Raw genomic sequence first — 26780 nt, 5'->3', positions numbered from 1 at the left:
TGACGTCACTTGGTATTGGGCGGGGTAGCCTATACAGGGTAGCAGTCCATCATTTCACCCCATACTTTATGCTATGTTGACGATTTTAGCCCTAAAATTAACATTTTCTGTAAATCACCGAGAGCAACTTGTATTTACAGAAAAAATACTACCTTCCCTCCTTGGTTACTTTTACAGTTTTACGTTGCGCTTGCACCTCTCTATCTATCATTCCCTTTCTCTCTTCCATTGAAGCGGTTTCTGAGCTCTCTCTACCATTGAAGCAGCTTTTGAGGTAAGATATCTTCTACTTTTTGTTTTGTAAATCCTTGAATATCAATTTTCCTAAAAGGGTTTGTCGTTAATTTAATTCAGTACAATTTAGGGTTCTTCCTGAGTGGATTACTGAACTATTTGGTTGTTTTTACTGAAGTTATGCAACATATAACGAACTATTCTGTTGATAATTGAATCAATTTTTGTTGCTAATGTATTGCAGGAATTTGTATATATAACTCTATAATGTTGGGATGGAAGTGTAACACCGGACCTTTTCTCCCTGTTTCCAGGGTGGCTGCCCCTCCTGCCGTGGCTCAGGTACGGGCCGGTTTTCTGAGAAACAGTTTCGTTGTAAGAGCTGGGCCGAAGAGGATTGTTTTCGATACGAAGTGTAGAGAAGCTCTACAAACCGGTATCGATAAGCTTGCTGATGCTGTTTCAGTGACTTTAGGACCCAGAGGTATACTTACATTACATTTCCTTTGTTCCGTGTCTTGTTATCGATAAGCTCATGAGAAGTGGAAACTGGTAGTTATTATTTTTGAGGGACCAATGTTACATTGTACAGCATTTAGCAGGTTGCCTCGTGCATTGTTAACCATGTCGTAATAGTTGACATTAGGATATGTAGAGGGCAATATGTTTGTTCACAAGTATTGAATACAATATAGCTTGACAGACTAGACATTCTTATATCAAATACTAATATTTTTAGCTCAGCAAAAATGTGTTACCATGTTGTGTTGTTAATAAGTGTTAACAGCCTTGGGAGAATTCATATCTTGTAGCATATTCAATTCTGGTAATCTTATAGTCTCCAGCATCTAGTAGTATAGGTAGATTAGGGGACACTTATCTAGGTACCTCCTATTGTGTACGAATATCTTATTGGTTGATGTAGAAGGCCATGAAGAACACATTAGTGTCATGAGCTTAGAGGCCAGTTAGACATGTGAATGGTGGAAGGAAAGAAGAAATTGATTAGTGGGTTAGGGGTTCGGGCTAAGGGCTGGTGAGAAAAAGGGAATTGGTCAGATAGGCATTATGCTTTTCTTTGTTAATTATTGATTTTCAAAATATTTCTTTATTCATCGTGACCATCACATATTCGCCTTGATTTGTTCAATTGATTAGACTAGCTAGGCATATGCCTCAATTAACGAATATGATTTCTTGTAAAATATGAATTGTTCCCATGGTTCAAAAATGCGGTTTCGGTTACGATCACGGGAACGGTTGCGGTGTCGCGGGAATGCTTATGATGCGTTGATCGCGGACCATGTCACGGTTGTCTCGATGCAAATTTGATAGTAGAGGATTAGAGCCATTAGTGAGGTGATATGGGGGCATAATAAAATATTTGAGCCATTAGTGGGGAGATATGCGGAATCCTTCACTATATCTTTGAATAGAAAGTAACTTTTGTGTGAAATAATCGGTGTAACTTTCAATGAGGGGTGATTTAGGGTTGAAATGTTTGATTCGGACAAAATCGCGGGGTTTTTTAATACCCCTTGTTGATGCGGACAATCTCGGTTCGGTCAATTGAATTTCCTTTACAAAACAGCCCAACCAAGACGTCGCGGCCTTGTTTTTATACCATTCCTGCTTATTTGTAGATTATTCCGAATATAGTTAAATTGATTTCTAATTAATGCTAGTTTTTCAGGGCGTAATGTGATTCTTTCGGATTCAAAAAGTTTGAAAGTAATTAATGATGGTGTCACAATTGCAAAGGCTATAGAACTTGCAGATTCAATTGAGAATGCAGGAGCAATGCTTATTCAAGAGGTGATAGATAGTTGTTTGTTTGATTCTTTACGCTTTGAAGTTATTTCTGTGCTGGTAATAGTATATGGCATGCATTTTAGTGTGCATACAGGTCGCATCTAAGGTGAATGATGCAGCTGGTGATGGTACAACAACAGCAATAATTTTAGCTCGAGAAATGATAAAATATGGGTTATTGGCTATTACATTTGGTGCTAACCCTAGTGGTTTGAGAAGAGGAATGGAAAAGACTGTTAAAGAACTAATCAAAATTCTGAAGAAGCGTAGTATACCTGTCAAGGGGAGAGATGATATACGAGGTGAATGTTTTCAAAGGTTTTATGTAAATATTTTCCATTTGAAAATGTTTTAATATTAACTTATATATGTTGCCTGCAGCTGTGGCTTCAATTTCTTCTGGAAATGATGACTTTGTTGGGAGTATTCTTGCTGAAGCCATTGACAAGATTGGGGCTGATGGTGTTATCTCTATTGAGTCGTCCTCGACTTCTGAAACTTACATAATTGTTGAAGAAGGAATGAAGGTCTGTGCTGCTCCATTTTGTGTATTTTACTGCCCAAAATAAATAATTGTTCTGTGCACCAGTTTCATGCAAGGAGTGATAAGCTGATAGCTGGCTGTTTGTAGTAGACTCTTTTCTCTCACTTTTTGTGTGTGTGTTCATGGGTCCATTTATAGAAAAAAAAATCTTGGAGACGTGAATGTAGTAGCGATCGCTTTAACGGTCGTGTTGAGAGTTGGAGATTTGCTCCATTTCTTTCCCAGCTCTTGAAACCCTCCCCTTTGTGTGCCCTTATCATCTCTCCCAAAATCCTTATCATACCCATTCTCATAAACATCAAGCTGCTTTTACCCCTCCTTGATTGTTGGTTGACATTCAATTAGATCTTATGGCCATGTTATGTTGGCATAGAAATAATTTGAGTGTAACACAGCATGGACACAAATTTGTGTTTGATCCTTGTTATATCTAGATTATGAAACAAAAAAGTGGTGGGGTATTTATAAGAGAGAAAGAGAAACCCTATTGATCTTCGCTTACCTTCTCCCCAGTTTGCCTCTCCTCTACCTTGGTCTCTTATTTATTTTGAACTTCATTTAGTGAGTAATGTTGTTAAAGCAACTTGAGCTGAGTGTGAATGATCTGATTTATGTCATAAACTTGGGGTACGTGTTGCAAAGCATGAATTATAAATTTCTTCCATGGCAGAATGTTGAATGCATAGAGAATTTAAATATTTTACTTGAATAAGGGTGATATGATGAAAGGCATCCTCTTGGGTTGATGGTCAACCTGTATTGGTTATCTTTACATTGACAACCTTTATAGGCTATCATGTTTCTCCTGCTTCACATGTGTATCAAAGATATAAGAAAGCTTGGAGTGATGGAGCTTGATTTAGAAGTCATGTGGGGATTTCTTGGCGTCTCATCATTGAAGTATTTGGTTCATTAGGACTGAGTGAGCTTGTTGATTCAAGGAGATTTTTTTTTCTCCAAGTAGCTAAAGTTCAAAAGTTTAAATGTCTTAATGAATGAAGTGTTCACATACTTGGTTTCTGCCTTAAGAAATTTAAGGGAATGTATGTTTACGAGAGAGGGTTTGATATAGGAATGTTCATCTCTATTTTTAACATTGTACCAAATAAGTTTCTTGCGTCCTTGGTTAAAATTTTGAGGCACTATTGGCTCGATTTGTGTTTCCTTTTCCCTTCTTTCTGAATGTTTTTGGCACATTTCTAAGATTTCTTTCTCAAATGAGTGTTAGGGACAATAAGGTTTGTGTTATAGACTGAATTCTACTGATTTAATTAAGCACAATTAATATTAATTTAAGGCTGAAAGCTTGAACATTTGATTGATTAAAGGTTGGATTACATAAGGATAGCCATAACTTGAGGTTATGAATCTCTCAGTAGCTTTAGGCTACAAATCTCTCTAGTAGCTTGAGGCTACTAGTCTCTCAAGATGTTCAGTCAATTTTCTGGATATATTCTAACTACGTAGTTTACTACCTTATATATAATCAAGACATCTAAGACTAACGATGGATACATTTAGCTAAAATGGCAAAACCATAATTAGACATTGTTAAGGCTTGTTGCTTGTTTCCTTTTCTTTGCTTCTGCTGTCCCTTTCTCATCGGTTGCCGCTTCTTGACTGTTGACCCTCATATGGTGATCCATCACAGTTTGATTTGTTATGGAAGTGATCTTGGATTCTTGGATCAATTGGGAGAAATTTGAAGCTCTAAATAAGGTTTGAGAGGCAACAAAGAACTTAGCAGTCAGCACTAATGTCTGTTAGCATTCCTGGGAAGGGTCTTTCTTTGTCTTAGTGAGATCAAAATACAACATTAGAAATCAGCACCAATTTGATGGCCTCTGTGCTCCTAAGATGGGCAAGAGATCAGACTTTCAACCACTTAGCATGAACTCAACATTGGTACACGTGTTCTATGGAGCTACTTGTCGCCTGATTTGCCAGAAAGGCTCTGAAATCAATCTTAGTCAAACATCTATCGATTAAGGGCTGTATCAAGTGGTAAATAGGGGTTTTTATGGTTTAAGAAATAAGAAGTGCCTGTGTACCTCTGTATATATGTGATGAAGTCAGTGGATTGATTGTTTTAAGGAGAATATAAAACTTACTGTTTTTGTACTTTATTCTTCATTAAATAAATAATTTTTTTTTTTCTTTTTAATAGGAAGGGGGGAGCGTGGTGTGGTGTTAGATTATTTATCTTAGTTCTAGAATTGTGTTTGGTTGATGTAGAAATCAAAGTTCATATTTTCAGATTTTAGCATTATCTTGATAATTCAAAGGTTAAATTCATCTCTCTATATCATGCCTACAAAACGACTCAGGAACCCTATAAAATCGTTTACAAATTTTTGGAATTGTTCACCCAAACATTTAATTTACTGAACACCGAGAATTATTGCAACCTATATTGGTAGACTTTTGATCTCATGAGCCTTCATGAAGTACACTGTACCAAAGCTAAAAATCATGGTTCTTTTGTTATGTTCCCTTACATGTTATAGGCTATTTCCTGTTACTCCCTCTGTTTGTAGACCAGTCATGTATGTCGATGCAGAACTTTGACCAATTATATCTTTATTATCAATAAGTATACTTTATTACAATTGAATTTTAACAAAGTATTCATTGAGAAGATTCCAACTAGACTTTTTTTTTTTTTTAGGGAGTAATAAGAAAATCTTTAAGAAAAACTATGGAACTTGTGTATTTAGCGCAACCACTTTTCAAATAAATCGGCTTCTCAAATCTTGCCAACAGAAGGATTGTCGTCATTGTACCAAGGCTGAGAAATGTCTTATCGTTTATAAATGTGAAAACTCTCTAAGTGCTGCTTTTCTTGGCAGCTATTTTTAATTGGGCTATTTCTGTTGAAGGATAGTATCTCTTGAGTCTTGATGTGTACATCTTTGAATTCTAGTAACTTCAGTTAATGTGCTTTTTTAATGATCGATAGCTTTTTTTCACAGATTGACAAAGGATATATGTCACCTCATTTTATTACAAATCAGGACAAATCTACAGTGGAGTTTGATAATGCCAAAGTTCTGGTAACTGATCAAAAAATATCAACAGTGCAAGAAATTGTTCCCTTGTTAGAAAAGGCTGCTCAACTAAGTGTACCCTTACTGATCATTGCTGAGGATATCTCAAATCAAGTATTGGAAACACTGATTGTAAATAAAAGCAAAGGACTTGTCAAAGCAGCTGTTGTCAAATGTCCTGGGTTTGGGGATGCTAAAAAAGCTTTGCTACAGGATATTGCTCTCATGACAGGTAAAAGTACATAAAACCTACTGTCTTAGTTGTAATTAGGGCTGGTCATGAACCTAGCCAAACTAATTTTGGCTTGATTAAATCATACCAAATCCAATCTTGAACTAGGCCTCACCTTGATCTTAATTATCATGTGTTTGGCTTGATAGAAAATAACTCAGTTCAACTTAGCATGTTCCAACAATTAAGTACAAAAATTAAATCACTAATTTTGTTACTTGGCTCTATTAGTATATATGGTTTGGGCAAGTCTTGTTAAATAACCTCTTATAAATTCCATTTAATCTATAATTTTGGCATTGGGATAAATGATTAATAGAATGTGATTCCTAACTTCCTAAGTCCTAACTGTTTGCAAGCAATTCTATTCATGTCCACATAACATGACTTTGGGTTGAAACTAGGAGACATTTTTTTATTCTTAACGGTTCTATGACTTCTGTCAGTTTCTCTTTTACATGACTACCTTAAATTTGATATATATTTCATTAAAAATTTTGTGGCTCCAGTATGGAAATCCTGAGGTAGGGTACAATTCAATTCAACATCTGAGTTGGAGAATGGTGATGAGATGAGAGGAAAGGCATTTATATTTCTAATGCTCAATACTTTGGTGTAGTATTCTAGATGATTAATAGTATCCTCTATTGTTCTTAGCCTTAATTCCACTCTATTGTATTTGACATATATTAGGGCATAATAACACAAGCAGAATTGTACATATAATACTGTTCTTGGAACAGTATCTTCTTATCAATGCTTAATCTTATTTCTGAAGTTATATTTGTTGTCATGTTGGTTTCAGGTGGTGATTTTTTGTCAGGAGATCTGGGTCTGTGCATAAGAGATGCTACCTCTGACCAACTTGGTATAGCTCGAAAAGTGACTATAACAAATAACTCCACCGCTATTGTTTCAGACCCTTCCACAAAAGCTGAAATTCGAGCAAGGGTTTTGCAGATTAAGAAGGATTTAGCTGAAACAGAGAGCTCTCATCTCTCTAGGAAGCTTTCAGAGAGAATCGCAAAGCTTTCTGGTGGTGTGGCAGTAATTAAGGTTGGTAAGTAGATTTTAGTGTGTATTCATTAGGGTTGTGCTATCCAGTTGATACTTTTTACTTGTGTAAGGTAACAACTAAAAAGCAATGATAGTTCACAACAATGGCATGTGAATCAACCTCCATCACCTGCTAGGAAACACTTCATGGGTTTGGTCTTAACTAAAGTGAAAATAAACAGTATAACATATCAAGGACTAACCATGATAAAAGAAGCTAAGAAAACAGAAACCAGTGTCCCTTTCCTAGGGGAGCATGTGCAGCAAGTTCAAAACAGTTACCAACTCTGAACCCACAGGCACATAAATAGTTAAAAATAATTGCTCAACAATATTACAATGAAATATTGCAGACACAAGCTGATCAAGAAACTGGCAGCTGTTGTCTTTTCATTGTGCCTGCTGGCATATTAGAAAAATGAATCCTCACTATACAGAAGCACTACGTAGGAATAATCTTGTAAAGTAATTGCAGTTTCTTCCTCCTCCACAAGAATTTGTTGTTCCAAGACACAATCTTGCACTTGTCTACTACAACCAAGTAAAATTGTTACCCACCAGAGCATTGCACATTCCATTTTTTGAAATCTATTTGCTTTGGCTTATCAGTCCTGTAGTGCTAATCAATCAGAAACAAACACTACAGGCCTGCTAATTTGCTGCAAAATATTCACTTCCACCTCACTTTTCAGTAAAGCAAATCCCTGACTTTTTCTGTTTTGTCCCAAAAAGTCTGACCACGGCACATATCTATGATGTCCCTGCTTGTCTGAAAATCTTCTTTAAATTGAGGTTCCCAGAGTGGACTCACTCTAATAGTTCTGCACCCATCAAACCCATTGTTTCTGTGTTTAAAGTTAAAGCTCAAATTGGTTTTGTAACAGCTGTGTTTCCACTAATACAGATTCTTGACATAAAGCCACCAACTGACCTAGGAAGACACACCTCCCAAGCAACAAGAGTCTTACTAGTAGCAGTCACTTCATAAAAAAAGTCAACAATTTGGCTCATTCAGCCTCTTTAATAACCTTCATCAAAAGAATAAAGAGTTGGCATCAAAGATTTTGCATGCTATATGCAACACTATTTTATCAACTGAAGTCTTCCAGCATAGGAAAGTAAGCTAGCAGGATAATGTTGAGCTTTGCTTTTGATCTTCTCCACAAGAGGCTTACATTGACTATAGGTAAGCTTTTTGACAAGATGCTATGTTACTTGGACTCGGATGAAGTGTCAAATTAGACATGGGTGTCCAAGCATCGGACTCGCCCATTTTCTTGAAAAAAGTTGTGTTTTTAGTTAAAAATGAAGTGTCCAAGTGTCGATGTCCAACACGTGTCGTGTCGACACGGACACGTGAGGTAAATGAAAGAGTCCGAGTAACATAGACAAGATGTGAATAACTAAGTACCCAAAAGGCAAGATTCCTTGTCATTTGCAAAACTCAAAGCAAGTCTTGTTTATCACTATTCTCAATGCTTTCCATGCTCACAACATATATTAAGATTGGACACTTAAGCTCATTTATTTAGTGGAATTGTGAGGGACAAAGGATGTATAATTTTTTTTTTTTATAAAAAAAAAGTTAGAATTTCAATAGTGTAAGAGGAGCACTTGAGCAAAGTGGCAATTCTAATTGAGTGGTGTTTGTTTGGAAACTGTAACATCTTGCATTTTTTTTTTTTTCTCTTTTCATGGTTGAGATATTCTATGAAAAATCGAAAATAACGTTGTAATTTCCATATCATTTTTCTTAAGTGAATAAGTTTGAATTACAAAAGCAATATTTAGTATAATAATATTAACCTTTCATCGAGGTTGATTATCCAATAAATATTCATTAGTTTTCTTGTGTCAGAAGTTGGCATGTAACGTGTTCGGTCTGGACATTTCATTCCAATACTAGTGTAGTAGCATAGGGTACTTAAAATGGATGCAAGCCATATTATATCTATGTATACTATTATCCTGAATGTACTATGAAGCTCTAATATTTAGTTGATACAATGAATTATTTTTTATGATAAAGTAATTTGTGTTAAATTCAGGTTGGAGCTTTCACTGAGACAGAACTTGAGGATCGTAAGCTTAGAATTGAGGATGCAAAAAATGCCACATTTGCTGCCATGGATGAAGGAATTGTTCCCGGTGGTGGTGCAACTTATATCCATCTTTCGGAAGAGATTGCCACAATTACATCTTCCTGGAAAGATATGGATGAACTTATCGGAGCTGACATAATAAGAAAGGTATTGCTCCAGCTACTCGCTTTCAGTCTTTCTTGACTAATTTTAACCGTGTTAATATAGTTAAAGATGGTCTACAAGTATAACCTCTTGTTTATCTCCTTTCTTTGTGGATATTTTCCCCTTTTACTGATCATTTTGTTGCATATTTATTTATTTGTTTGGTGTGAATACTATTCAGGATCTGGAGTAAATTTGATATTGTTTTAATAGTTTCTTGTATCTATTAATTTAATTATTTTTTGTCATTATTTCTTTTTGTATCCAGAAATCATAGAAGCTCTTCACATGATCATTATTGAGAAATCTCAAACATAAAATGAAAAAATTAGCTGACATCAACTAGGCAAATAAGCTCTTACATAAAATAGCTCATTGCCAATCACGGGCTTTTCTCTTGTGTATAGTATGGTGTACATATTATTTTTTTACAAGCACCTTTAGGGAATTGAAGTAGATCTTAAGTGCCTTGGATGACATTAAAAGCTGTCATTAAAGCCCTAGTATGGTGTACAAATTCGTCTCTAAAACACCTTCTGGGATTTTGAAGGAGATTTTTTTCTATTTTTTCTTTTAATTTTGGGTTGGGTGTTTTGGATGACTTAAAAGGAAGCTTCCTTCATTAAGCCTTGACAGGCTTTTGCATGATGTGATTTAGTTCATGAATTTGTGAAGAATTACGAGTTGATGCATGTCTTTGGGTGTAATGATAAAGCTTGATTTGCATAAATTTATTTATAAGCTCTCTTTTTATCTTGTTCATCTTGTCATCTCATGTAGGAACATGCTTCTTTTCAATAATTTCTTATAAATATATCTGGCAATTATGTGGGGAATTTCATGGGAAGCACAAGCTAAGGCAAGAGGATGCTTTTGCTCCTTGCCTATTTTGTGCTGTGTATGCATGTCTTCACTAATGCAGTCTGTAGTGACTTTGAATATAATTCCTAGTCGTAAGAGATTAATCTGATACATCAAGTTTTTTGCTGATGTTCTCCTTCCGCTAAATGGGTGTATGTGGTGTGTGGGAATGCATTTGCAGGGATTTAGAGGATGTTGTAGGGAGTAGTGATAATAATGTATAAAGGCAAATTCTTCATGCTATTGCTATCACTCGAGAAGACATTCCTTATATGGATTTTGGTTTTCTTCTACACTTTAGCTTTTTAAAGGGGATTCGTAACTGATGGCATTCCTTTTATTAGATTTATAGACCAGGTGACAACGAGGTTGGGCTTCTTTCATATGTTGGCGGAAAACTTCTAACTTGCAGTTATCTTTTGGGTGCAGAAATTGGGAGCTTTAGTTTTGTTTGCATAGTTTTAAACGAGACAACTACTTTGCGTGGAATTTTTTTGTGGATTTTTACTTTTTTTATACATGAACCACCCATAGTGTCTCTTGTTGGTTGGAATGAACTATGTTGTGGGCCAGGCAAGAGATTGGGACTTGAGGTATTGGCTTTGAACAAATCTGAGTTGAAGCAAGCGTTATGGATTTTGGATGCAATAGAATAGGACATTGAGTTGAGAGCTTAGAGAGGTATATTCTCCAGCAGGGCTCGCTATAGGACAAATAGGTTGTTGAGTGTAGAAATTAATTAGCTTAGATTGGGAAGAGAAATGCAGAACAGTCTGTAAATAATGGTCAGGCTATGATCAGATCTCTCGACTTAAGGTGGTAGATTCAACATACCTATTGCTTACCTTTTCGAATTAGAAAACAGTTTGGGCTAGAGATTACTTATCAGGCTGTGAAGCTGCATCTTCACTGGCTACCTGCTGTATACAAAGTTTGGCAGGAAAGTTCCCTATGAATTTGTGCCTGTCAACATGTGACATTGACAGTGCTTTGCAAATGATGAATGATCTTGCTTGTGTTCAGTTTTATTATGTGCGATTAAATGTTGAATACTTTAATGTTGAAAAATATGCGAGGGGAAAGTTATCGATAAGGGTTTGTGGTGTAGAGTAAAAGGAGAAAGTTACCGACAAGGGCATGGGTTTTAATTGGGAAGTTAGTGTGTTTCTACTCTCATTGCTGTTTATCGGCCCCTCAAATAAGAAAGTCTCCAGATAACTTCCCTTTCAGAGAGTTTGGTAACCCTAGAACATTGCCTCAGACTATGAAAATTGCTTTGTTTAAAATCCCAGCATTAGTACTTTTTTGTTGTTGGCTGCAGTTCATGTTGCCCGTGTGTGTTAATGTAGTTCTCCATTCAACAACTTTAAGAGCTATATTATTATGACTTACTACCTTTGGACTCAAGTGATTTTCAGCTTTTTACATAAACTTTCAACTAGCTGGTAAATTTCAGTGTTCCCCTTTTTAGTATAACGCATGTATTGTACCGGTGCTGTATTTTGTAGATATGCCAGTCAGCCTGTGTCTTTTGATTTAACCTTGATTATAATTTCGTGAAAACATGATAAAAAAAAAAAAATTAAAAAAAAAAAAAATTAAAAAAAAAAAAAAAAAAAAAAAAACCTCGGATCAAATATTGTTCTGGTTTTGCTCATTAGTCTTCTTGAGAATTCTGCTGACTGTAATATTTGGTATTTCTATCATTAGAATTTCACACGACTGTCTTTTGTTAGTAATTTTGATGTGAGACAGTCCAAAAGCCATTCATTGCTAAAGGTGGTTCATTACGAATTTCAGGCACTCCTTGCACCTGCCAAATCTATATCGGAGAATGCTGGGGTTGATGGGGAAGTAGTAGTAGATAAGATACGTACTTCTGATTGGCGATTTGGATACAACGCAATGGCTGGACAATTCGAAGATCTCATTGATGCTGGTATAATTGACCCTTGCCGTGTCACGAAATGTGGCTTGCAATATGCTGTCTCTATTGCAGGGCTTGTCCTAACAACTCAAGCTATATTAGTTGATAAAATTAAGGAACCCAAACCTCTTGTTCCTCATATTCCAGGAATATCTCCTTGAAGTATGAAGGGGTCAAAAGAATTTTGTAGGTGGTTAATATTTTTGTTTTGTATTTCCATGCTAGAAAATTCCTGATTAGCTTTTTTACATACAGAGATGTAGGTTGAATAGGTTGAATTTTTTCGCTTTTGATCTATTCATCCAATTTTTAATAGGTTGGCATGTGTTTACTGACTTGGTCATTTAGTGAATTTTCTACTGTAAATTGTAGACTATTGCAGTAATGATATATTGCTTAGATATGTTTGGCTTTATTGTGAACTTTCATGCTTTATACATATTACAGATTATATTCTTGGCGAATTTTTATCTGTTCAAGGACTGAAAGCATTACAGATTGCTATGGCAGAAATTTTCTAAAATGCCAAGAAGTGTAAGATGCACATGTTGAAGGCTAACTATTTATGTTCGAGAAAGTCGAAATTTTGTAACATGATGACTTAGAAACATTTTTTCTTCGGTTTTTTTTTTTCTCCCCATCTACAAGGCGCGAAAGGCAGTGATATGGATGAGAAGATGACAGATCTTGTGCACTACCTCCCAAGATTTAACATCCCTAAGAATCACTATGATTTCTTCAAAATCTAGTTCCTCCTTTTGTACAGTTATCGTTATCTTCCCAAGGAACTAGTCACAAAGAAATCAATATAAGATGCCTGATGACACACTAATTGGAGAGCTAATCACGGTGCTACGATTGTAAATGCTATTGCAATAACAGCAGTGGAATTTAAAGGTCGATTTGCAGGTGTAGTCTTAGCAACTTGGCGATCTGGCATTAACGCTGCAGCAAGAGTGACGTTGGGATCCCTACCCAACTGGCTGCTCGTTGTCTTTGGCTGCTGCCTATCGGTGTCCATTAGTTCGAGGAATGCTCTTAATGCCTCCCTCATCCATTCATAGCGGCAGAGTCGAAATGCCTCTCTTATGTTCAACTGTAAACATCAATAGGAAGACGATGAGCACTAGAACAGAAATTGTCTTACGTAATTGTAGAAATGAATGTAAGGTGAAGTTGAAAAAAACACATCAGATTCATACCCATTGTCGACCATGGTTTTCTTGTTCAGGCCAAGTCTCGAATTCCTCAGTAACCTCCAGAGCGAACATATAACCCCTGCACCCTCCTTCAATGCTGCTTATGGCTTGCCTGCTTTTGCTACGAAACTCCCAAACACCCAATTGCGTCGTCTGCAATAAGTTACAGAAGATATTGTAAGTTAAGGAGTAGTTAAGCACAAATAATGAAATTGATTTTCTTACACAACAGACATTTTCAAATAATTTAGGGGTGCCTAGCTCATGAATTTCCGAGGAAGGCGAATTAAGTAGAGCCTTACATTTAGGTTTCCTTTAACTCCGGCTTCTTCAAAGGCTTCGCGGCATGCAGCTTCATGCACAGTCTCATCATTCTCCCATCCTCCCTACACCACATAACAACAAATAATAAGACATAAGCTCACTTAAGTACTTTACTTGAGAGTTCAATCCCCTTTTTTATCCCTCCATTTTATGGGATTTTATCTTACTCAAAGGGATATGAGAGGAGGCATACCTTTGGAAATACAAGATCGTGGCGATTTGGTGATGATACCATTAGAACTTCTAAAGAATCTTCTTTGTTACATTCACAATCTTCACATCCGTCTCTTAATCTATAAGGAATACATCTGTTTACACCGATAAAAGAAACCAATGTTATTCAAAGCCATTAAATCTTAACTGATAGTAAGTTTATTGTAAATAAATTTATAAAAATTCTCGATTGACAAAAATCAATTTTTAAACATTCGAGTTATACAATATTACTATGATTACATTATTATGACTTTGTGAGGAAAAATTGGAGCTCCATAAGTGATTATTACTTAATAGACAGGGTTATGCATAACAAGTAACATAAGTTAAAATATCACGCAGATGCTATAACAAAAACAGAGGAAGTATGATAGATAACTAGATAAGCTCTTCAATTTGATACTTCCAACCTAAATAAATTAATGAAAGATTCGTATCATCTTAATGGTCTCTCTACTGGTAATTTCCTAACTAATTTCTTGACATACAAAATCAGAAAAGAATAAAATAAAAGGAAAAGAAAACCTGCCCGATTAAGACATCCTATTAAAAAAAATATTCGAATGGAAATTATTGGATCCTAGGCCACGTTAAGGCACATGCAAAAGGGTGTGAAATTCCTACTGAAATTAGTACTACCAAATACCAAATTGCTAAAGTAAACGGCCCCATTGCATAAGTTTTTTTATTTTCCCACGCACAAATTTAATGATTTCCGACATGAATCTTTGATTCATCAATCTCTTGTTGTCAACTCTTCAAACCTCTCAACTAAATGTTTGGTGACTATTATTGAGGTTTTAATTTTCCCTACCATTAATAATTTGGAAAACATAACTACTGTTTTTTTTTTTAATAGTGTAAATTATATGTTGAAATTAATTTTTTTTACTGAGAAATTCATGTAATATACGGTCTGTTACTTTATTATTGAATAGATTATGTTAGAGAATCAGTTCAATCAAGAGGTTAAGCTGATGATTGAAGTATTAGATCAATTTATATATTTTATTAGATTCAAATATGATTAAGTGAATCTGTTTTTTCGTAGTAAGTAGATTCATTTGCCACTGCTAATAAGTTTTAGTTCGATTAATACTTTAGTGAAGCTACTATTTTCTTGTTCGAATGTTATTTCATTGGCACATAAACAATTAACAAATTTTTCAATCAATTACATGACATGTTATCTTAACCTGAACTTAAGTGAAATAAAGTTCTTAAATCTTATTAACCTTGACTTTACCTTATGATTATACATATTTGGACTTTAATTGCGTTTAATAATCTTGAAATTTGTTTTTATAAGCCGAAAAGTTTACACCCATAAGTGTATTACATACATACACAACTAAAATGAACATGAAGACAACTATCAAACTGACTAAACGAACAAGCCAAGTGACTCAATCAACAACGGAAAGCTACATATTACCAATGAAGACCATGTCAAAAATTAAACACACACACACAATATCTAATGCTAGTGGAAATGAGTAGACCACGAAAGGAGCGTATGGTTTGGGATGAATCCTTATCAAATTGGAGTTATTAAAGGGGACCACAATAGCACCAATGTACATATTGTGTCACAGAAAACTCCCAACAAAAAAAATACAATAATGAAAGGTTTATTATGGAAAAGACAACACCATAGGATAAGGACAAATTGTCAATGTGTGTTTTTTTGCCTTGTTTCTATATTTTCATTTTTTAATAGAATTGTAATTTAATTTAGTGCAAGTTTTTCTTTTTTAATTTCTTTTGTCTCATCATAAACTTTTTCGTCACATATTTTAATCTTCAATCGATTGCACTGTTTTAATTCTTAACTAAAGTAGACGACAAAGAAGATTAGTCATCGTTTTTTTAATTATTTAAAATAATTAATCTTATCTTTTACAAGTATAATTAAAAGTAAGAGACTAGTCATTTTATATAAACAACTCCGTATTGTTCATGCAGATAACGAAGTAAAGGAAAACTGATGTGGATTACAATATGAAAAATTAGTATGAACGTTATTTTTTCTAAATTATACCTAACTCTTTATTTTATATATGCTTGTTATTGTCATTAATCATTGATGTATATACAGTAAAATTATCTCAAATTAAATACTACTTTTCTTTAGAGTGTTAATCCCGTCCATTTAGATTGTGACATTTGAATGATATGATTGTATATGTCTACTGTCTTGCACATAACTTTCTGTAATTAATAGAGAATATATGGACTACTAGCTATTTTGGGGGTGAAGAATTACCAGTATTTCTTATTCAATTATTTCCCTTATAATTTAATATTCATATATCAAATTTTTGGGATGAGTAATCATCATTGTTTCTTCTCAATTCATATTGTCATTGTAGCGTGTAGAGATTATACTGAATCTTTTCTGTGTCGAAGCGCGGCGAATAATTACCCTCTTACAATCATTAAAGGTTTTATAATTATTTTAATCATAACAAGTCAACTCTCTCAATTTGCCCCAAAGCAAAAAGAAGGGACGAGGAAGGAGCATCGTTCTTCACCAACGTCTAATTCAACAATAACGTACCAAAACTACGCGGTAAACAAAAAACAAACACGGAAATAAACAGTTAAAACAAATAGAATCTAGATTTAGCTCTAATCCAACATAAATTAGATCGCATAATTACTAAACCTATATTCCGTCTTTAAAAATATGACAATCACCGTCTAAACAGAAAAGAACATTTTATTTTATGGTTACGGCTTGAAAATAACTTTTTATCGAGAATAAAAAACAATATTTGCAATTAAAAATACGGTGAAATAAAGAAACAAATTATTGATTCGATGCGAAAATGATGACATACCCGGAAACAAGACGACGATTGTCCTCGTAAAGTTGTCTATGGCGGCCTTGTCGTGCAACTAGAGTTGCCATTGAAGAGGTAATGAAAAAGAATGAGTTGTTAATTAAAACGATAAGATGTAATCTCTAAGGATTAGAGAGAAAGAGATAATATCAACAGCCTCGAAAATGGGGAAAAATAGAAGCAAGAGAGAATTATCAGCAAGGAATAAAACTCTCTAAAATTAGTTATTTGTAAAATGAGGTTGAGAAGTAAACTTAGCTAGCTTGATTTCTAAAGGAGGGAGAGAGATAATACAATACGAAGTAGTATTATGTACATCCCACTAAGATAATAGAAACAAGTTTAGTTTTGGACCGTTTGTATAAAAAGATGGATAAAACCTTGGTATATATATAGGTGTGCTCCAAAAAACGAGTATTAGTAGACTAATAATAAATTGGGCAACTTCAAGGAAACCAAAAGTTATAAATTGTTTGAGCAAACTTGTTTTTAATCAAAGGACGACTGATGATGAGAAATACACGGCTTCGACGTTTATATATATATAAAGGAAATGGTTTGGTGGGGTGAGTTTATGAATATTTTAATAATAGGGGGGTGCAGAGTGCTCCTTAAGAGTATCATGCTCTAATTTAAACTTTAAAGCCATACAATACAAAGTACTCCGTATTAAAGTAAATTTGATAGTTACTGAGTATTTAGTTAACTTTTTTTTTTTTTTTTTAAATTTTATGGAGTAGTTGTTTTGCTTCCTATAAAGACTTTATGGGGTCAACTATCTTAGAAAAGCGATCGATAAAACACAAGGTTATTACATAAGGGCCCTATCGGGCGAAAATATCTCATAGATCCTCCTGTCCGAGTTAGTGAGATAGACACTTTGAAAATGGGGGAGAAGGATAAGGGGATCCCTGCCCCAAAGTGTTTCTAGTGGGATTTTATCACAACCTCTTGATTATGAGATGCAAATATTCCAACTATACCAAGCTTTGCTTGGTTTGTTTGTTTATTTTAATTGTTAATATATTTTTTGCATTAGTCTTCACATAATTCACTTTGTCCATGTTACTGATTTAAGGCCTGTTTTGATTGACTGAACTGAACTGAAATGGACTGAACATATTAGAGTTGAACTGAACTTATTAGAGCTGAACTGAATTGAGTATAATATTTTATAAGAAAAGGGAATTAAGAGTTTAACTGAACTTATTAGAGCTGAACTGAATTGAAAGTAATCGTATAATAACATGCCCTTATACATAAGAAAAATAATATTCACGTAGACAAATGTTAAAGTTAACTCAATACTTCCTCCGTGTTTAAATAAATGTTACACTTTTTTAGGCAAATCAATTGACTTCTATAAAATAAGAGGTAGGTAAGGTAGTTGAAATATTAAAAAAGTTGTAAAAAAAATATAGTGGGTTAATAATTTATTGAAAAGTAATGAATGTGAGATAAATGAAATTTAATAATAATAATAATAATAATAATAATAATAATAATAATAATAATAATAATAATAATAATAATAATAATAATAATAATAATAATAATAATAATAATAATAATCTCTATCCGTCCTTTTATTATATGCCTATTTCTCATTTTGCACGGGACTTGAGAAAGTTAAAGGTTCCTTAAAACTAATAATTGGGAGTATAAATATGCATGAGGGGTTAGAAAGAGATAGAGAGAAAGAAAAAAAAATGGTTGAAAATTAGGAGAGAGAAAGAATTGGAAATTGATGTTAAAGTACAAAAAAAAGAAAAGAAAAAGGATGACAAATTATCAAAAAGAGAATAATATTGTAAAAAAGTACAACCTATAAATAGAAACAGACAATTAATTTTGATCACCCAAAAAAGAAATACAGACATATAATAAAAGGACGGCGGAATTAGTGAGTTTGGATAAGGACTATGAGAGAAGAAAGATATAATATTAAAATATACTTCCTCCGTCACATAATATAATTCTTGTTTTCCTATTTTGGAGAACCAAAATATTGGTCCTAATTCTATTTCTGGATAGTATGTAAAAACCATTATACCATCACTTTTTTAACATTATTCATTGTTCTTCCTAATTACCTTGAATTTTGCACATGCCTTATACTTCATCCGTTCTATTAATATTGCAACAAGGATGAAATTACACATCCCAAAACATATTTTATATGCTAAATATGTATAATTGTGTAAGAGTAAAAATTATAAAAAGTTAATATTGTGAAAGTATTTTATGAGACGAATCCAATAAGATCCCACATGACTATATTTTGCTTAACGTATAAATTAAATCATATTATATGGTCAAACAAGAGTGATGAATGGTGCAAAAAGTCCATTGTTGCAATATTAATAGAACGGAGGAAGTACTTTTTTCCACTTTTTCTCTCTAACTTTTGTCTATGATTGTACTTTTTACTTTTATTAATGTACTTTATTTACGTTCTCATCATATTTTTTAAATACCGTGAAAAAACACAAACAAGAAATATATTAAGGGACGGAGGGAGTATAATTTTTTTTTTTTTTTTTTTTTTTTTTTTTTTTTTTGGTAAAAAATTAAAGTGTGACACTTATTAAAACATGACCACATTTGATAAGTGTAACACTTATTAAAATATGGAGGAAGTATTTACCTTTAAAACATCAATTTTAATAATGTAAAGTCAAAATTTTGCATTGAATGCGACATTTATATTAAAACAAATGAAGTAATATAGACGTAAAGATCCATCCTCAAATTGGAGTATGCAAATTACATGCCAACTAGCAATGGAGAAATTCAAATTGTTGATTTCTCTTCGCCTTAGTAAATATATTTGCCAACTGTAAAAAGCAGATAAAATAATCCTAATGTCCTTTAAAGATATATAGAAGACGAATCATATGCTGAATAAGTGAACATGCATGCATGGATGTCAATGGAAAAATCATTATCTTTCCCCATTTTTCTTGCGGACTAATTTGTAGTGTTGTTATGTATGAAACATTTCTTAATACATATGTTTGATATATTGATGGGTCAATTGACAAGATTGGTAAATAAAAAGACCCTACCTATAATTTGATAAAAAAAATTAATTTCGATGACAATATAGTAGACTTAAAATCACTGCACCATCTTTGTTCTTATGTTTTGTTATTGCACACAAATAGATTTAGGAAAAATACAGTTTAATAATTCCAACTATTGGCGATTTACCTACAATAATCCCAACTAACGTTTATTTTCTAATAATCCTAACTATTGACCCAATTTTCCTCTAGCAGTCCTAGTTGACTGAAAACCGATTTGCCAAGTTAACCTTTCCCCAGATTTTTTTTTTCCCCCTTTTTTTCCCTTAAGGATTATTGACTTGGACAAAAACTTTAGTTGACCTTCCTCATTTTTCATTTCCCACCCAAATTTGAAGCCACGTCATCACCCTCAACCACCTTCTACAAAAATTAAATCCCGCCATTAACACTTCCTCCTTCGAATTAACTTCTTCAACCAGAATTCAGTCTCCAAAATTGGCAAAAATCCAGCGAAATTGCGTTTCCATTTATAGGGATAAAGGTGCGACGCCATTGAAGAAGTGAAGTGAAGCTGCTCTCAAGTAAACCTTAGTTTTGTTTAATTTCGCAAAGATTGTCGATTTATGTTGCATATTGATGCGATGAATTGTGACTGTTGAGTATAATTATGTGTGCATGTGGTTAGTTGTTCTGGGTTGTGATAATTTGTAAATTATAATCAATTTTGATTGTTGTTTTTTGTGGTTTAATGTATTCATTATGTTAGGGTTTATTGTTGATTATTGCTGGGTGTGTTAGTAATTGTGAATTATTGTTGTAATTGTTAGGTTGAAATGTGTGATTTAATATATCACTATGAAGTTTTGGCATAGTGGGCTCTTCAAGCATGTTAATAATGGTGAATTGGCTAGTTATTTTGGATTTTGGGTACTTTTGTATGGCATATCATGACTCTTCAAATTTAGTAATTTATGAAGTATTACACAATTATGCTAATGTTTTGAAACCAAGCTTTATTTCATTGCATAAACCAAACTTTATTTCATTGCATTAAAAGGCAAAGGTTACAAACAACATTGTTAACTGCCTACAACATCACAGATTAATTCAAAGTCAAAATACTAAGCTACTTAGATTATTGCCACTAAACAATAATTGACACTACAATACACTACTTGCACATCAACACCACAATGCCAAAGAATAACCATGAACAAAACAGAGCCATTGTTAAATTGTATTCATTCCTTGAAGACCTCATTAGCTCAATCTGTAGTTGTCTAACTTCAGCTTTCATTTCTTGTACTTCTTCATAATTTCCCTTTTTTCCTTGCAACCTTCGCACTTTGTCTTCTAATATACTCTTTTGCATCTCCAATTCAACTATAGTTGTTTCCCTTTCAAAGATCTGAAATCGCAAGTCATCTCCATTGGTACAATCAACCCACTTCATGAAATTACACTCTGTATCCTGTATAATTTCACAAAAACCCTAATTTCAATCAGATTTCAACTTCAACCTTCAACATTACAACAATTAATTTACCAACAACAAAAACTAAAATTCAATAAACAAACAATCAATTAACTTACAGACCATTTAGGGCAACCAAAGAATTTGCAACCAATATTAAGGCCCTTCTTCACCGTACGCACAACCGCATCTAGCCCACGATTGCATCTCGTGGTAGCATACAATCCTCCCTTAAAGCTTGAAGATGATGCTGGGGACCCATCAAATTGATTCCTTCTAGTAGCCATGGTTAATTCAAAAGAAGAGGAAAGAAAAAAAATAGGAAATAACAGGGGAGAGGAGGATAGATGACAGAAGAGAGAAGAAACGGGCAAAAAAAATTAGGAAAGTGTAGACACCCATTTGTGTCTCCCCAAAACCAAACCCAGTGATGAGTAACTTTCACGTCGAATCATAATCGAATGAAGTGAAAGTGTGGAAAGTTTAGTGTTGCGGATAGTTTTAATTTCTTTTCTTTTCTCTCTGTTTTTGAAAACCTATTTTAAGAAAACAGTCAATCCAGTTTGGTTGGTCCATGATATGGGTCTAATAGCAGTGTAGTTGGATAGGGCTTGAAAAGACCTTTCCAACGATATATTATAAGCCCAATTCCGATGAATATTGAGGAAGTTATGGCCAAATTACTGAACTGGGCCCGGTTTGAGTCTTATGTGCGGCCCAATGATCTAGAGGAGGGCCTAATATGGATTTATCATTCTTAATGCAATTAGGAATGATTTTAGTCTTCTAAATTCTTCTAGAAGGTTCTTTTCATTCCTAATTCAATTAGCATTGATAAATTGACTTTTGTTGACTTTTTAGAGTTTTAATTAAAATCAAAGAGCATTTTTGAAGAAAAATACGATTTTATCCTCCTGTACGGCAATTTCTATCTGATTTTAAGAAAACGCGTGAATTTCTGAGTCAGCGCCAAACGCCAGCTATAGCGCTTGACGCTACGATTGGCGCCTGGCGCTAGCCTTGGCGTCTGGCGCCAAGGTCAGCGTTTGGCGCCAGCTTAGTTTTTTGCGTCAGAACTCTGTTTTTTGATATTCTATCTTTTTGGTTGATTTTTCTATAAATAACGTCGTAAAAACTCCGTTTTCATTCACCCACAATCATCTACAATCTACCAATTCTCTCTCTCTCTCTCTCTCTCTCTCTCTCTTTTCTAAACAAGCCTTCTCAAATATAAAAATTCGAAGTTGCCTTCGCCCTAGACGTGAAAGGTTTAATTTCTGAGGGTTTGGTCCCAAATCTCTCTTTCAATTATTTAATTTAATTATTTTGTTTATTATTTTCCTTGAAGTCACTAACGTGTGTATTTTGTTATTAGAAAGAGGTACGAGACATCAAAGTAAGTGCTTTAATTGCTTTATTAATATTATGATGTAGGAATCGTGTTTAGATTGTTATTTTTATTCATAGTATCATGTCTAGGGTAACTTTAATATTAAATATGATTGTTATGTTGCCTTTTGTATTCTTCCTAATATTTATGATTGTTAGTATCATGTTAGGGTTAAAGCTTTGATTCTTATTGTTTAGTGACATGCTAGGGTTTGTTATTAATCTTGTTAGTATCATGCCTAGGATCTTGCTAGTATTATGCTTTAACATCGATATGGTTATTTTAATTATGATTTATGATTATGATTTTATGATTATAATTATTGTTATAATTATTATGATTTATTATGTTGCTTGATATTTATTTTTATTGCTTGATCACGCCTTTTATGCATGTTTAAAGGGAATTGGTACTTGTAATTACGCTTAATAAGATAATTAACAATCTTGTTAGGGTTAATATGATTATAATTCAAGTGATCGTCAATAATAGTTTTATTTGTGCATTAATATTCAACCAACATAGATAAACAGGTTTAGGGTAAACCTATTGATTGCATGTTAGTCAGAAAGCGCACATGAATATGATCAGAATAAAGTAGAGGCCTATTATTAGGGCAGGTTCAATCTCTTTTAGGTTGGATTTGTACCTTCATCCCCGAACCCCGTTTGGTTCAAGACCTTATGGAGTTAACGATCTCTTGGATCGTTAAGGGGTGTAACCTTCACCTCGTGAACGGTTTACAAGTTCCTAAAAAACTTGTTGGCGACTCTTTTGCTCTATCTTCTTTCCCTTTGGACGCCACCGTACTTTAGTGTATGATCACAGTGGGGTTCATGCTAGGGGTTAACGCTTGAAATATTCCCTACAGAAATGCTGACTCAGCTTACTAACAAGAAAAAAACAAAGAATTCAAATTTAAAAATAAAATACAAGAAAACAAATGCCACGTAGGCTTTTAACCTGCACTAGTAGGCAAGTGACCTGGGACTGCCGGAGGAAAATTGGGTCAATAGTTAGGATTATTAGAAAATAGACGTTAGTTGGGATTATTATAGGTAAATCGCCAATAGTTGTGATTATAAAACTGTATTTTTCCTTGGATTTATAAGCTGAAATTTTTTCAAAGTGGAGAGACAGATGTTCCCTCTTGTACCCTGCTAGCTACTTAGCTCCGCCACTATACATATTTTATTACTTGTTCTAATTTAAAGTGGGGAGTAAAATATGGAAGGGTTATTGGACGAATAATGTATGATAGGGATTTGAGAAGAGAGAGAAAATAAAAATATTGAAGTATGATAATTGCGAGGTCTAGTAGGAGAAATGAAATTATCAAAAATAGTAAAAGGTTTCTAAAAAATCGAAGTAAATTAAATAATAAAATACGGCCATAAAAGGAAAGTAGAACAAGTAAAAGAATATGGTCGTAAAAGAAAAGTGGATCAAATAATTAAATACGACTACAAAAAGAAAGGAGCAAGTAATTAATAAAATACGAAGGGAGTATTAGATAAGATATATAAACCTAAGTTGCACGAGAACGGGTACTGACATTGATACGGGTAGAAACGAATACGGGAAAACGTCAATCTCAAAATAGGAGACACGGGTACAAGATGTTAAAATTCATATGCATGACCTATACCTATAATCATTAATGCAAATATTACAAAATTATAAATTTAGGGCTTGTTCACATTTAATGAATTGATCTGAACGGAACTGAATTGATTGGAGATGAGCTGAACTAAAATGAACTGAATATTTTATGAGAGAGGAAAATTAGGATCTGAATTGAACTAAACTAAACTGATTGGAGCTGAACTGAAATGAAGTTAAGTAAATGTGAACAGACCCTTAATCAGCATAAAGTACTTGCTTAATTGCTTTCGTTTCCTCTCTATTTCTATGTATGGCATGTTGTTATAATAACATAGTAAGTGTATTATGATATTATTAATATGTATATATTTACGATAATATTTGTCGCAGGGTAGGATAATTTTATATATATTCTGTTATACCTCGTATCCTTATTATAATAGGATCACGACCCTTGTAAACCTCTATATATATTAATCAATGGTACACACTCCAATCTGAGGAGTTTTCCCGGAATCTAACATGGTATCACAACTTAGGTTTTAATTTTACTTTTTCTTGGGATCTGTGCTTACTCCTTCCGCATTCACGCACATATCTCTTTCTTTCCTTTCTTAGCAGTAACGTCCCAACACCATGGCTAAAGACGATGATCAGACTCACGACTCTGGTCCACCGTCACCACCTGAGTTCCACCCGGCGCTTTCTGTGAGCAACATCAAGAATTGCATACCCTTAATTCTTGATCGACATTTTGCAAAATACTCTAATTGTGAGGAATTGTTCGAAGTTCATGCTCACGCCTATAATGTGCTAGACCATATTAACTCGAAAACATCGCGGCCAACCGGAGTTTCTGACCCTCTATGGCAGCGCCTTGACTCCATTGTCAAGCAGTGGATCTACAACACAATCTCGTCCTATCTTCTCGATACGGTTCTTGCAAAGGGTGACACGGCTCAACAAGTTTGGGACAAAATCAAGGCGATATTTCAGGACAATAAAGCGACTCGGGCTCTTTATCTTGAAAAGCAATTCACAGATGAATTGCCATCTCTAAGATCAACTTGCTAGTGTTGATCATCCGGTTTCCGAACAGATGTTGGTGATGCGCCTTATTGCCGGACTCCGAAACACAGATTATGACACCGTTTCCGCAATGCTTGCCCAAACCGAACCTCTTCCGAGGTTTGAGACAGCAAGATCTCGTCTTCTTTTGGAGGAGACGAGGTGTTCCAGTGATTCGTCGGCTCCAGCACAATCTTTCGTTTCCCAACAATCTGAATCGGTGCCTATTAATGCCCCACAAAACTCACCTACTTGCGGCGGTAGCCAAGGCGGCGGAGGCTCGGGTGGTCGCAGCTCCGGTCGCGGGTCAGAGAGGGGCGGCAAAGGTTCCGGTCGTGGTCGTGGCAGAGGCAGGGGACAATCTTCATCAAAGAGCAACTCTCTTGCTCAACCAAATCAACAAGGTGAGAACAACAATCAAAGTGGGGCACCTCAATGGGCCGGCCCACCACAATCAGGCCACTATCCTTGGCCTCAACAATGGTTCTATCCACAAAGGTGGGCTGCCCCTCCTTTTCCTCACCCCCACTATGGGCAGCAGGGTACTATCGGCCAGGCCCAGCCCTCACCTACCGCATCTCAAACACAACAAAAGGCGTACGTGGCTGCCCCTAATGGTTATGGCCCCTTAATGACTCCTACGAATCTCGGGAATGCTTTCTCAACCATGACCTTGGCAACCCCAAATGATGGATGGTACATGGACTCGGGTGCATCTTCTCACATGACCAATAACTCAGGTAATCTCATGCCCTTGTTTAATTTGAGCACTAATAATTATATTTTAGTTGGCAATGGTCACCGCATTCCTATTATCGATTATGGTCACACAACCCTTTCCCAAACCAAATTAGCCCTTCGTGATGTTCTCTTAGCGCGCGCGCGCACTCATACACACACACACACACACACACACACATATATATATATATATATATATATATATATATATATATATATATATATATATATATATATATATATATATATATATATATATATATATATATATATATATATATATATATATATATATATATATAACAATGAGCTATATATAACAATGATATATTATTGGCATGTTATATATCACAACACACTTACTTTAATTTGGCATTGTTTTATCTATATATATGTAACTCTATATATTGTTATATCATAATACACTTACTTTGTGATACATTATTGGTATTATCACAAAACAACATTGTGCCATGTATCTATGTATAACAATGAGCTATATATGAAGAACCCCCTATTATTTATTTATTGCCGTATCTTACTTACTTTTTAAAAAATTTCTCATTAAAAAAAAGTTAAAAGGATAAAGTGGCAAGTTAAAAAGCTCAACGAAACATAGTAGGACACAATCTGAGATGTATACATCATTATGCTCCAATTTTATTTAGTACACTTATCTTTTTTTCCTTTTATTATATTTGATTTGTCTGATTTTATTTCCGAAAAAGATTCATTTGGCCCCGTTCTCTTCACCTTATTTTTACTGAACTGAAATTATTTTTACTGAACTGAATTATTTTGCTGAAATTAAATTATTTTTACTGAACTGAAACTAATTTTACTGAACTGGAATTATTTTTGCTGAACTGAAATTATTTTTGGTAAACTGAAATTATTTTTACTGAATTTTTATTATATTTCTTCTTTGA

General features: G+C 34.2%; 3 protein-coding genes across 3 annotated transcripts; 2 read left to right on the top strand and 1 right to left on the bottom strand.

The window, feature by feature from the left end:
• The first annotated feature begins 148 nt into the window (after nucleotides 1–148).
• Nucleotides 149–12360, top strand: LOC145642905 (chaperonin 60 subunit alpha 2, chloroplastic-like). The gene is made up of 9 exons (XM_081694067.1): nucleotides 149–274; nucleotides 479–718; nucleotides 1928–2049; nucleotides 2141–2348; nucleotides 2428–2573; nucleotides 5563–5869; nucleotides 6675–6925; nucleotides 8974–9174; nucleotides 11833–12360. The coding sequence occupies exons 2-9, from the start codon at nucleotides 502–504 to the stop codon at nucleotides 12118–12120; spliced, it is 1740 nt and encodes a 579-aa protein (XP_081550193.1). The 5' UTR covers nucleotides 149–274; nucleotides 479–501; the 3' UTR covers nucleotides 12121–12360.
• Nucleotides 12361–12472: 112 nt separating this feature from the next.
• On the bottom strand, nucleotides 12473–17044 carry LOC145642912 (nudix hydrolase 12, mitochondrial-like). Its single transcript, XM_081694072.1, has 5 exons — nucleotides 16542–17044; nucleotides 13676–13790; nucleotides 13461–13544; nucleotides 13162–13311; nucleotides 12473–13055 (listed from the first exon to the last, which is right to left on the bottom strand). The coding sequence occupies exons 1-5, from the start codon at nucleotides 16610–16612 to the stop codon at nucleotides 12804–12806; spliced, it is 672 nt and encodes a 223-aa protein (XP_081550198.1). The 5' UTR covers nucleotides 16613–17044; the 3' UTR covers nucleotides 12473–12803.
• Nucleotides 17045–24678: 7634 nt separating this feature from the next.
• On the top strand, nucleotides 24679–25116 carry LOC145630373 (uncharacterized). The gene has a single exon (XM_081682639.1). The coding sequence runs from the start codon at nucleotides 24679–24681 to the stop codon at nucleotides 25114–25116; it is 438 nt and encodes a 145-aa protein (XP_081538765.1).
• The last annotated feature ends 1664 nt before the right edge of the window (nucleotides 25117–26780 follow it).

The sequence above is a fragment of the Chenopodium album genome, chromosome 1 (assembly GCF_948465745.1).
Source record: "Chenopodium album chromosome 1, dcCheAlbu1.1, whole genome shotgun sequence".
Taxonomy (NCBI): Eukaryota; Viridiplantae; Streptophyta; class Magnoliopsida; order Caryophyllales; family Amaranthaceae; genus Chenopodium; species Chenopodium album.
The sequence above is the reverse complement of the archived record's forward strand: the minus strand, read 5'-3'. Positions and strand labels throughout refer to the sequence as shown.

What these genes read in the sequence shown, in the direction of transcription:
- LOC145642905 (XM_081694067.1), top strand. Translation starts at nt 502, where the DNA reads ATGTTGGGATGGAAGTGTAACACCGGACCTTTTCTCCCTGTTTCCAGG. An exon ending in GGATATTGCTCTCATGACAG is followed by an intron (nt 5,870 to 6,674) that starts GTAAAAGTACAT and finishes TGTTGGTTTCAG; the next exon opens with GTGGTGATTTTTTGTCAGGA. An exon ending in GTGGTGTGGCAGTAATTAAG is followed by an intron (nt 6,926 to 8,973) that starts GTTGGTAAGTAG and finishes TGTTAAATTCAG; the next exon opens with GTTGGAGCTTTCACTGAGAC.
- LOC145642912 (XM_081694072.1), bottom strand. Translation starts at nt 16,612, where the DNA reads ATGGCAACTCTAGTTGCACGACAAGGCCGCCATAGACAACTTTACGAG. An exon ending in ACGATCTTGTATTTCCAAAG is followed by an intron (nt 13,545 to 13,675) that starts GTATGCCTCCTC and finishes TATGTGGTGTAG; the next exon opens with GGAGGATGGGAGAATGATGA. An exon ending in AAAACCATGGTCGACAATGG is followed by an intron (nt 13,056 to 13,161) that starts GTATGAATCTGA and finishes TGATGTTTACAG; the next exon opens with TTGAACATAAGAGAGGCATT.
- LOC145630373 (XM_081682639.1), top strand. Translation starts at nt 24,679, where the DNA reads ATGGCTAAAGACGATGATCAGACTCACGACTCTGGTCCACCGTCACCA.